Genomic DNA, 12,223 nt, shown 5'->3' on the forward strand with positions numbered 1-12,223 from the left:
TAGGCCAGCGAAGGATGGGCAGCCCCCTATAACCGAAAGATTTTTTCCCCATCTGGGATTTTTTTCTTGCCACTGTTTGAGGGTTTTTTCTCCCACAAGGGGGTTGTTTACCTCATATGCTATTCGGGGGCTTAGGGCTTTGGGAGGTTTGTTCATTTTAACCGCAAAGATTAATCTCAGTCCTACTGAACCTTGGGAAAGAAGTGTCGGGGTGCTCAGTGAAAAACTACCGCTTTAACCAAACTGCCATTTTAATTAGTAAGAACAGGATCCAGTACAAAAAACGGAACACAAAGTTTAGTTCATTAGGGACCATGAAAGCATAATAACTAATGAGTTATGTTTAAAACAGCTTAAGCAATGGTCCCATCGCACAGCGACTAATACACAATCATCTCTCACACACATACCCTTATTTCTCACTTCACATAAAACAGACAAAAGTACACAAATCTCTCAAAGACGATACTCCTGATAAATAGGGCAGGGAGGGGTTACAGGTTCCGGGGGGGGGGGGGGGGGGAGGGGGGGGGGCTCATCATCTACATTAAGTTGAGCAGAAGCTTGGCTCGATGAAACGGGACCCGTCGGGTCACTGAAACCCTGGCGTTTCCCGCGGCGGTGAAACCGGACTTCACCTCTTCACGGCGTCCGCGAGACTGTCCGCGCAGCGGCGAGAGGGGGGGTCTAATGGGGGGGCCGGGCCCGTCGCCACGGCGCTGCCGGAGGTCTGCGCGGGTTGCCGTAGCGACGCTCCGCCCCTGTGCGGCAACGGGGCCGCCTCATTGGACGGCGCGCCCTCCCCGGCCTTGGCCAGGAGGTGTGGCTTCTTCCTCAGCCGCTTGGCCTCGTTCTGCAGCTTCTGCCGGATGTAGCCCTTGATCTCCGCGTCCGTCTTCCCCGGGAAGTAGTGCTGCACCGCTCCTGCGGGGCCAATCAGAGGAGTCAATACTGCTGCGACGCTTCTGTGGAGCCAATCAGAGGGGTCAATACTGCTGCACCGCTCCTCTGGAGCCAATCAGAGGAGTCAATACTGCTGCACCGCTCCTCTGGAGCCAATCAGAGGGGTCAATACTGCTGCACCGCTCCTCTGGAGCCAATCAGAGGAGTCAATACTGCTGCACCGCTCCTCTGGAGCCAATCAGAGGAGTCAATACTGCTGCACCGCTCCTGCGGAGCCAATCACAGGAGTCAATACTGCTGCGACGCTTCTGTGCAGCCAATCAGAGGAGTCAATACTGGCTGCACAGGAGCAATGCAGCAATCAGAGAGGTCAATACTGCTGTACCGCTACTATGGCACCAATCAGAGGAGATAATGCTGCATGCTCTGCTCCTGTGGAGCCAATCACAGAAGGCTATCAAGACAACTAACAGTGCCTGCCAGTTTATTACCACTTTATTTAGTTTAATTAGTACTTGTTTTGCCATTGTATCACTCAACAGCCTTTTATAAAGCAACTCATAGTACAGAGTCTCTGAGCGATCGGCAAAACTGCCATGTTAAAGAGGGTTAAACAGAGTGAGCAGGACAGAGATAAAAAACGCCAGTGTTACAAAGGGAGCCATTTTAACAGTGTTGGTGAGGAAGATGCGTTAAGAGTCTGAATGGAGGCACTGTGGGCGTTGAACAGGAGGGCAGTGTGCGGTCTGCAGAGGAGATCAGTGCTGTGTGTTAAGAGACAGGGCCAGCGTTAACGCAAATAAGGGAGGCTGTGTCAGTCCTGGAAACGGAGGGTACATTACAGTGAAATGGCCTTCGCGGCAGGGAGAGGGACAACGTCAGTGGTAGAGAGTGAAACGGCATCAGGGGAAATTCCCCGGTGACTGACGTTACAGCTGCTGGATATTCGGGTGGTGAAGCCCAATACGGATACATAATAGAGACCGATAAGAGTAATTGACACCTGAGGGTTATAAAAGCATGTCAGTCTCTCATGCCCCTTGAATCCAAATGCAGCCCTGGTTTTTTTTTTCTTTTCTCCCAGGTAATTAACTGAAGGAACTGAAGTGACGCTGATTGGGCCAGGCTGTCTTCACACCTGACTCCCAGGTAAAGGGAGGATGGAAAGCCAGCAGGCCTTGAAGGGCCGTGATTCGATGATCCCTGTTCAAGACTCTTCAGGCAGAAGAGTTAGGCTGTGTCCCAACCAGCTTATAGCCTACTATTGAGTATACAAGTTGTATACTAATTCTCCGTAACTTGTGCACTAAATAGTAGGCAAGTGTGCTGATTCGGGCATGGCATTTTGACGGCATTGTGTACCAGTGGGCGTGTATGTCAAAAGTCTGTCAATTTTCCATTCCTCTCCAATCACTATCCTTCCACGCAGTATTCTTCCCCCCAGAGCCATAGGCTACAGCTCCCTCAACCCTCTAACTTCTGTTTCAGCGTGTCTTTAAAAGCCCAAGGCACTCTCCTTCCCTCAGAGACGCCTGCAAGGCAGCAGCTTTTACAACGAGAAAACGTAACAGCGCCAGATTAGCGCACTAGCTAGCGCAGTAACATCGACAGGAGATAGATCTGTTCGAAATACATTTGAAAAAAACAAAACAAAACCGCCTTGTGAAGAAGTATGTTCACATAATCTGCGGTTTGGGCGGAGCTCAACCTGCTGCCTTCCGGGCGTCACCGGGGGGGGGGGCACGGCGTAGTTAGCGGTTAGCGGCGGTGGCGGTTGGTGGCGGTTGGCGTACTCAGGATGGCCTGCACCTCCTCGCTGGGCAGGGCCGGTTTGGGCTGGCCGCGCTTGTTGTAGACGATGCCGGAGATGGAGTGGGAGGCCAGGCAGTCGCGCTCGTACAGGCCGCGCAGCAGGTCGTTGGTCAGCTTCTGGGCCGTGGTGCCGGTGTTGCAGCGGTCCAGCAGCTCCGGGGAGATGAACTGAGGAGCCAAAACAGGGCCGGGGGGTCACAGCTGCTGTTCGGAAGGCAACTTCTGATGTTTTTTATTTCTGACTCTTTAACTTTCAGTACCGGGCGCTGAAGCGTAACTGCCGTAAAAATCCTCGAGACCTTAAAACCTTTTCATTACATTACATTACATTAATGGCATTTGGCAGACGCTCTTACCCAGAGCGATGTACAGTTGATTAGACTAAGCAGGAGACAATCCTCCCCCTGGAGCAATGCAGGGTTAAGGGCCTTGCTCAAGGGCCCAACGGCTGTGCGGATCTTATTGTGGCTACACCGGGGATCGAACCACCGACCTTGCGTTGTCCCAGTCATGTACCCTAACCACTACGCTACAGGCTGCCTGTTTTGATAGTATTAAAGGTACAATAGGTAATTTCGGACTCCTAACGGTCAAGAGAGGACCTGCAGCAACGAACACCCTCAAACCACAACACTGTTTATCCTTCTCACAGTGTATGAATATGACGCGTATAATATAATGATGAGATGAACTGAGGAACCAAACCCGGCCCGGTCACGGCTGCTGCCCAGATACAACTTTTGTTTAATTTTTATTAAAATAACTTTAAATAACTTAACTTTCAGTCCCAAGAGTGTCAAGCGTAGCTCCCGTAAAATCCTCCATACCTTTTCCACCAATCAAAATGACTGCTGTACTATTGTTTTGAGCCCCTATTAAAACCCTACTCAGACTTCCCAAATTTCTCAACCGAAGCCAAAACCCCTTGGGATTTGGGTGGAGTCACTTTGGGCGGGGCTAGGGACTGAAATGGCTAAAGGACCGGAATGTTCTTACCTGAACAGGCTGATTGAACATTCACTATCATTAAAAACAATGGGGTTTTAGGACACTGCCTAAGATTCTTTTTAAAACATTTTAAAAAACCTACTCTTCAAAGGGCTCAGGAGTTAATGAGCCTCTGTGTAGCTGTGCTTCTGTTTGGCTGGTAAAAATGATGAATCTGAGCGTGACCATTTCACTGAAAACTGCGTTTAAGGTGCATCAAATGCTGCACCCCCAGCACATGAATCCTGATACTGGCTCCCTGCATCAGCCATAACCGTAGACCAAGTTTATTTACACCCGACACCGATAAGTTCATTTTGTACCGGCCAATACGGATATGACTGTGATAAAACCCATATAGGAGTTCACAATTCTCTCATACACAGCCGAAACACAAAGCCTCGTTTGTAAGGCCTTTACGGTGGTTTTCTGGAGCTCCCCGGCTCTCTCCAGAGACACGCGCATCTAAACCTGGCTTCTGAAAGGGTGCCGTCCAGATGGTTCCGTTCAATAAAAGCATTTAATCATCCTGTAACTCCGGGTCTTTTGTCCTGACTGAGCTCGTCAAACCTAATTAGACCCATTGTGACAAGTCAACTGCAAAAAATGGGTTACGCCGAATGAATCCCGATTGATTAATTGATTTACCGATCGCCGTTAGAGCGCGCTGCTCTCCGATTGGAGGTTGGGAGGGCTTATCGGCACTCTGCACACCGAACGGCTGGACGCACCTCTTGGAAGACGGGCTGCCCGTTCTTCTGGGGGCCGTTGTGGAGTTCCGGCTGGATGTTTGGGGAGGAGCCCCCCTCCTCCTTCGCCCACTGGCCATTCAGCACCGCCGCCAGCAGGTCGTCGTCCTCGACCATCACGCCGTGCATGCTGGGAGACGGAGTCCCGCGGTCGCCGTCGGTCCACAGCCGGGTCCTCTCGACCAGGGCCTCCAGCGTCCGGGCCAGCTTTCCGCACGCTGCGACGGACAACAGAAACAAGAGCGGTCCCTGAAATGCAAGAGCGGTCCCTGAAACGCAAGGGCGCGGTTCACTCCGGAATCCCCGTTTGGCCATGACCCCCCCCCCCATCAGAAATTGGTTGTCTAAGAAAACAAGAATCAGCGCTATCAGTAAAAAAAAAAAAACAGCTGGTGGTGTACAGACATAAAGCTCTATGAATACACCCAGAACACAAACAGAAGGGGTGCCCCATCTTATTCAAAAAGGTCCGGTCCGGTTTTTGTTTTAGCCCAACCCTAGACATCTGATTTTACTCATCAAGGCCTCAACTGAAAATCATGATGAGTTATTCCGTTGAATCCGGTTTTGCAGTGCTGGGTTAAACTGAAAACCACCATAACCCACACACTGGCCCATTTTAGATAAGACTGGACACCGCCACGCTGGGGTGAATATGAGCCTCTTGACTCAAAAGTGCCCTGGCTGGGAAGTCACTGTCAGGAAGTGCAGCAACCCGCTGAATCTGAACCCCCAAACTGAACCCCTAAACTGAACCCCTAAACTGAACCCCCAAAATGAACCCTGAAACTGAACCCCCAAACTGAACCCTGAAACTGAACCCCCAAACTGAACCCTGAAACAGAACCCTGAAACTGAACCCTGAAACTGAACCCCCAAACTGAACCCCTAAACTGAACCCCCAAACTGAACCCTGAAACTCGACCCCCAAACTCAACCCCCAAACTCAACCCTGAAACAGAACCCCCAAACTCAACCCCCAAACTCAACCCCTAAACTCAACCCTGAAACAGAACCCCCAAACTCAACCCCAAAACTGAAGCGAGCTGCCCACCTGTGAGACATCGAATCTGTTCCCGGAGACTCTCCATCTCCTTCTGCATACACAGCACCATGGCAACGAGCTCCGCCTTCGAGCGCAACTGCAGACAGTCCACTTCCTGTAACGACAGGCCGTGACAGTCACACGTAACCACGGCGACACAGGAGAACGCAGCCAGTAGCCTAGTGGCTGAGGTACATGACTGGAACCCGGAAGGTCGGTGGTTCAAGCCCCGGTGTAGCCACAATAAGATCCGCACAGCTGTTGGACCCTTGAGCAAGGCCCTTAACCCCGCATTGCCCCAGGGGGAGGATTGTCCCCTGCTTAGTCTAATCAACTGTAAGTCGCTTTGGATAAAATCATTTATTTATAGAATGTGGGTCTTCACATATCGTCCATGCTGGGGCTTACCTGGGGGGCAGAATCGCCATCGACCAAGTGCTCCACACCTGGGCCCTCGAGCCCAAAGGCCTGTGGGTAACAGAAGAGGGTGTGTTATCCTTGTGGCACAGTTGTGAGCAAGTTTTTATTTTTTTTCCAGTGATTTATTTTAAATAAACGTTTACCCTGTAATGCTGCACCTAAAAAATACCTGTGTACTGTTTACATTGAGCGCAACAGGTAGAGTTACAACTTGACCTGACATAATGGGCCTGCTTCATAGACACAGTTGAAGCCTAGCCTGAGACTAGAATGGAGATTCGTCATACACAGGCAGTAAGAGCAGTTGTCTGGCAGTCGGAGGGTTGCCGGTTCGATCCCCCGCCCGGGCTGTGTCGAAGTGTCCCTGAGCAGGACACCTAACCCCCAAATGCTCCTGACGAGCTGGTCGGCACCTTGCATGGCAGTCAATCGCCGTTGGTGTGTGAGTGTGTGTATGAATGGGTGAATGAGAAGCATCAATTGTACAGGGCTTTGGATAAAGGTGCTATATAAATTCCAACCATTTACCATTTTAGTACAGGACTAAGCTTAATCTATGACTGGAACCTATGAGTCTAAGTGATTGTCATATTTGCAATATTGCTCCCCTACCGTAAAATGGTAAATGGTTGGCATTTATCCAAAGCGCTGTACAATTGATGCTTCTCATTCACCCATTAATACACACACCAACGGCGATTGGCTGCCATGCAAGGCACCGACCAGCTCGTCAGGAAAATTTGGGGGTTAGGTGTCTTGCTCAGGGACACTTCAACACAGCCCAGGCGGGGGATCGAACCGGCAACCCCCCGACTGCCAGACGACTGCTCTTACTGCCTGAGCCATGTCGCCCTGTCACCATAAGGTTCAGTAGTGCTGGAAGCTGGTAGTAAAATTTGCATTGATTTATTTATTGGGTAATTAAAATGTAACATAATCAACACATTTCCCTAAAGGCATATTACACAATGTGTTTATAACAGGATTGCACTTAAGAATTATCAAGGATAACGCAATAAAGATGTAAACCCAATTCCAACTGTGTTCCTTCTTGTTACAGACAAACGGCTTCCTGTGAGGTCACGGCGTCCTATTGGCTATTGGTGTCGAGTTTTGTTTAGGTTTCTGAAGCAAGATAATGATAATGGCATTAATGTAATAATGTTTTAGCATCAGAATGTAGTCAGTAGATCCTTCCAAGTGTGAAACTCATTTACATTCACTTTGAGTTGATCCTAAATTTCTTTAAGTTATTGTCCTAATGCTGACCCAAGGATCATTCAATGAGCAATGTTGGGTCAACGTTCAGTTGTAACACTGAAATATTGTCTCTTCTGATATTGATCCCGTGGTTTCTTCCCATTTGGGAATGTGTTAAGGAATAATCTGATGCTTAACGTGGACTAATGTCTTTCAGTGTAGGCCTATGTTTTCCCTTGGAAGGCATTCCAGACCAATTACTGTATTTAGGGACTCGAGCATTCAACACACCGAACACAATAAATCCCTTATTTGGCATTTAAACAGAAATTAGATCGAATGCCACACGAAAACTTGGAAGAATGTGTTGTTTCACCACAATGAACCGTGTCAGGTAGAGATACTTACAAAGAGAAATCAAGATGCACGTAACCAAAGAAACCGTAGCCAATGATTTATAGTGCAAACAGCGCGCTCATTTGGGACAATTCATTCCACAAGGGAACGGGGGAAACGCTTAAACTTTTCCAGGCACATCGAAGTTGAGCGTGGAATTCGTGTGGTATGGAAACAGTAGCCGAAGTAGTAAGGATAGCAATTGGACAGGTATATTTGCATCTTGCGTAAGAGACTTCTGATATGTGTCACTGGTTATTTCTTTATTAGTATTGTAGCTAATTATGTTTTTATTTTGTAGAGGAAGCTCCACCGGCTTATTATTGCCTTGTTTAATGTGCTTTACCCCATTGTTCTCCGGAACTTTACACCGCAACGCTCATATAAATCATGGCTGCCCTCTCCGTTTAATACCGTCATCATCATACACACGAACGTTGCGTATTCTTAGCAATATTCTGCCACAACAACAATCCTGCTAGCAGCGTATAATTAGTGGGAACTAAGTGTTCACTTTTGTAGAAGGCTATTTAACAACGGCATACGGGCGGGCGCAATCAATCAACAAGACACCCCCACAAAGGAACACTAACTTTGTTCCAAAAATAAAACAATAATAATTAACTCAAACCCTCGTTTTGAACTTCAGGAAGCCAGCGGCTGGTGGCGAATTCTCCTCTGCGCTCTCTTTTGTGGAGTATATACGCTTTCTTCTTTTCTGCAGCCCATGCTGTAAACGAGAGTCGGTCGGTGTGATTTAATGCATACGTGCGAACACCCGTCCACAATTACAACAGCTATTAGAATTGACACAGAGCACACAGCCATGTTATCGCATATAAGCATACTAAATCATACCAGCTACGTACACATAAGACATCGCTTTGCGATTTGCATTCGTCGATGTGATCCTCTTCTCGTTCATCTTCGTGTTCGCGGTCGAGAACTCGCTTGGCAGTTGTTTTCCTTCTCATAATTTTTTTTAGCGTACACAAAAAACTAGCCTCTTTAGCATATTGCACGGTTACCAACGCGTCCCCAGACAAAGTCTAGTGACCTTTCTGCGATATACTGTGGCTGTAAGAGGCTAGGGAATACTGTCCCTAGAAGTGCACTATATTAGTCTCGCTTGTCCTACTTAAAGCACTTGTGAAATCTGGATAAAAACAGCCATTTGCTGGCTCCCATACCAAAAATGACACTGAACTGGATTTTGAACGAAATGCACCGTAGCGTAACGTGGCACAGCATCCTGCCGAACAGGCAACAGTTTGAGCTGTGGAGTGCTTCTGAAAATGGGAAATACCCCAACCAGTGATATGTTCATAATTGGTTATCCACAAGGATGAGTTCTTCTATTTCACAACTGATAAAAAAAAATACGCCCGTTAATTCATTTTGTGTTTGTACGTTCATCGCTTTTGTGTGTGCGTGTGTCTGTCTGTGCATTGGGAGCGTTAGATTCGTCACTCATTTTGGACCGTACCTCCGACCGTCGTCATAACGGGGATAACGGGTGGCGTTCAGCACGAAAAAGTGGCGCGTGGTTGCAGAGTACGAAAGTGTAACAGGTAAAAGTAAACAGAAATATTGATTTTCTTTTTAAATTGCTATATTTTATTTATTTAATGGAAAACCTTTGTAAGCGATATTGTATTTTATCATAATGAACATTTCGTTCACAATTAAGTTAGGAATTGTGAGGTATATCACAATTTTAAGAGTACTAATTTGTGTAGCAATTTGCACTTGCGCGAGGTTTAATGGCGCATAAGAGTTGGCACGACAGGCAAAAGCGTCTAGCCTACTCAATGCAAACATTTTAAGCTACAGAATGTAACTGAAATTGGCGAAATGCGAGCTCATCCAAATATGCCAATGCACTAGGAATCTCAGTGTGAAGTGTTCTTGGTTCGCGGGTTGATTATGGAGTCCAGAGGGCCTGTGCACTTTGATCCCCAATCAAAGACACACTCTGGTGCCATTTGATTAGGGTCTTTAAAGTAGTTGATGAGGGGGGTCAAGGGGAGACCCCCAAAATCACTCCCTGTGTACTCACCATGCCTGGGACCAGAGGCACAGTAAAGACCACAGGTGCTTGAAGTGTACACCCAGAATGCATTGCAGTAAAATTGTTTCCGAGGTGCGGAAACTTGTTGGGGGGCAGAATGCACTGACCTGAAGTGAACTGGTTGGTCAAACTGCCGCCCCTGCCTTCTTCTGTGTTTAATTTCTGAACACATTGGCTGAGTTCTGTTGCGCATTCCCTCACAAACAATAACTGCAGTTCAACTGTAGTTGTAATAGGGGGGGCAGCCTGTAGCCTTGGTACATGGCTGGGATCCGGAAGGTTGGTGGTTCAAGCCCCAGAGTAGCCATGATAAGATCTGCAGAACTGTTGGGCCCTTGCGCAAGGCCCTTAACCACACTCTAGGGGGGATTGTCCCCTGTCTAGTCTACCAACTGTAAGTCACCTTGGATAAAAGCATTTGCTAAAGAACAAAATTATCATATTATTATTAATTATTGTATATATTGCAGTATTATGCCTTTTGTTAATGGCTACTTTAAATCGCTACTTCATGTGCAGTACTCGCGAGAAATAGAACTATGCCTTTTAACTGCTTTGTTCTTCAGTGACACGACATGATTACTTTGCAGCACTGTAGCTGCTGTACTTTCTTATAACGGTTTGAGTTTCCAGCCCAGCCTCTCTTTTGCACGTGTGAGGCACTCTGTCACAGCAGCCGCCCCAGACGGTTAACCTTCAGGGACTCGCGGCGCTCTTCTGCCCGTCGTCTGTATAAATACGCTAAATACACATTTCACCGTTTTCCTCATCGCGCTATCTCCCGGTGCGCTGAGCCTTAATATCTGTGTCTATGTTAACGTTACCTCTAGCTGTGCAACAACCATTCCGTGTATATGAGTATGTTATATTATTATATATTGCATGTATAACTGTGTTATTTTATTAGCCGTGTTACTGCTACTTCGGCATTACTGGATTCTGCACGCTGAAAATCGATTCGCGGAGGAGCGCAGAGGCGACGTGCCCCTTTCCCACTGGGAGCAACAGAAGCCGAGCGCAGACAGATGCTAGACGTGTAAAGATGTAGGGGGAAGGGGTAAAGAGTAAAAAGATATGTTATCAGTTATAGATAATGTTGCATGTGTCCGTCATGGCCGCCGCTTTGAAGCGAAATTGAAACCGCGTCTCCTAGTGTGTAATGACTGGAAAACAATGATTTGTATAAGTGAGGCAACCTCTTTTCATCTTCCGGATCGACACAAAACAGGTCCATAAAAAATTTCGAGCTGGACGAAGAACCTGAGTGGGTTTTAATTGACAAGAGAGGGGGGGGTGAGAGGGTTGAACTTTGACCCCATGACCTCAGAGAAAGCTGTAACTGATTTCTGTAGTAATGAACCCAGGAGGTCACTGCTGGGGTACACAGAATGCAGGCTCCTGGGAGCTGTAGCTGAAACACTGCTGTGTGTGTGTGTGTGTGTGTGTGTGTGCGTGTGCATGTATGTGTGTGTGTGTGTGTATGTGTGTGTGTGTTCATGTGTCTATGTGTCACGTGTGTTGGAAGACCGTTCTCTAGAAAAGCAGAAGCATCTTGTTGTCAAAAGAATATTATGCAGAAGGTGCACTTTAGCTTTTAAAAATTTTAAATGATACAGTATTCAGCAGCTTTAGTTAATGTTTGTGTGCATGTGTGTGTCTGTCTCTGTATGTGTGTGTGTCTGTGTGTGCATGCGTGTGTGTCTCTGTGAGTCTGTATGTGTGTGTCTGTGTGTGTGCATGCGTGTGTGTCTATCTCTTCTCTGTGAGTCTGTATGTGTGTGTCTGTCTCTGTGTGTGTGTGTCTGTGTGTGTGCATGCATGTGTGTCTCTGTGTCTGTGTGTGTGTGTGTGTGTGTGTGTGTGTGTGCTCTTATTGTGTCTCACCACACACCACAGGACTGACAGACCAAAGGCTAATATTTCAGGAGAACTGCACAGTCCGTCCCTGAAATCCACCACCTTCCACTGTGATTTATTGTTTTCTGGTTTAGCTTGTCCTTATGAATTTACAATAATACATGCAGGCTGCATATTTTATTCATAACAAAGATCGTAACTTATCCCGATGTTGCAATAAAGAATAAGAACTGAATTCTGTGTCCCAGGGTGACGGGTTGATTAGTGTCAGTATACAGCCATTCTCATTTAATATAGTTGCAATTGCTGTATATTTTAAACTATATTTAGTAATTTCCTCATTTTCTGAACAGTAACATTATTCTGAACGATAACCCATTATTGCTCATTGTCTGAATGGTAACTTGGTACTAACTCAATCTGTTGAGCAAATAGCTGTATGAACTGCTTGTAGTAATGCAGCCCATTGGAATTATACTAAGCCAAAAGGGAGTATACCCCTTCTGTACCACTGTGTACCACTGTGTAGCATTCTGTACCACTGTGTACCACTCTGTACCACTGTGTAGCAGCACAGGTACCTACATATTGGTACAGGTACCTGAGCCCTTTGTCTTCAGATGATTCTGGTTCATTCACACACAAGGCTTAAGCCAGCGCTACTCAACTCCACGTCCTGCAGTGTCTGCAGTGTCTGCAGGTATTTGCTTTGACCGTGCGCCACCTGATTTCACGAATTATTTTATCTGCTTGGTTCAGATAATGAGCTACGTAGTGAAATCA

At 47.1% G+C, this 12,223-nt stretch overlaps 1 protein-coding gene across 4 annotated transcripts; it reads right to left on the reverse strand.

Annotated features, from left to right (window-relative positions):
• Positions 1-530: 530 nt before the first annotated feature.
• On the reverse strand, positions 531-8,767 carry LOC133115340 (uncharacterized). Of its 4 annotated transcripts, none has more exons than XM_061225197.1 (7): positions 8,382-8,767; positions 8,144-8,242; positions 5,905-5,964; positions 5,506-5,611; positions 4,434-4,669; positions 2,697-2,883; positions 531-924 (listed from the first exon to the last, which is right to left on the reverse strand). In XM_061225197.1, the coding sequence occupies exons 1-7, from the start codon at positions 8,484-8,486 to the stop codon at positions 635-637; spliced, it is 1,083 nt and encodes a 360-aa protein (XP_061081181.1). In that variant the 5' UTR covers positions 8,487-8,767; the 3' UTR covers positions 531-634. The 4 variants fall into 4 exon arrangements, with proteins under 4 accessions (XP_061081181.1, XP_061081182.1, XP_061081183.1 ...); XM_061225198.1 differs by having other exon boundaries at positions 4,434-4,700; positions 8,371-8,498; XM_061225199.1 differs by lacking the exons at positions 8,144-8,242; positions 8,382-8,767 and adding an exon at positions 7,525-7,605 and having other exon boundaries at positions 4,434-4,700.
• Positions 8,768-12,223: the final 3,456 nt, after the last annotated feature.

This window comes from Conger conger, chromosome 16 (genome assembly GCF_963514075.1).
Source record: "Conger conger chromosome 16, fConCon1.1, whole genome shotgun sequence".
Classification (NCBI taxonomy): domain Eukaryota; kingdom Metazoa; phylum Chordata; class Actinopteri; order Anguilliformes; family Congridae; genus Conger; species Conger conger.

Excerpts from the sequence above, each read along its gene's own strand:
- LOC133115340 (XM_061225197.1), bottom strand. The coding sequence starts at position 8,486 with ATGAGAAGGAAAACAACTGCCAAGCGAGTTCTCGACCGCGAACACGAA. Across the intron at positions 8,243-8,381 it reads CGCAAAGCGATGTCTTATGT|CATGGGCTGCAGAAAAGAAG; the intron begins GTACGTAGCTGG and ends TCTCGTTTACAG. Across the intron at positions 2,884-4,433 it reads GGCAGCCCGTCTTCCAAGAG|TTCATCTCCCCGGAGCTGCT; the intron begins GTGCGTCCAGCC and ends TTGGCTCCTCAG.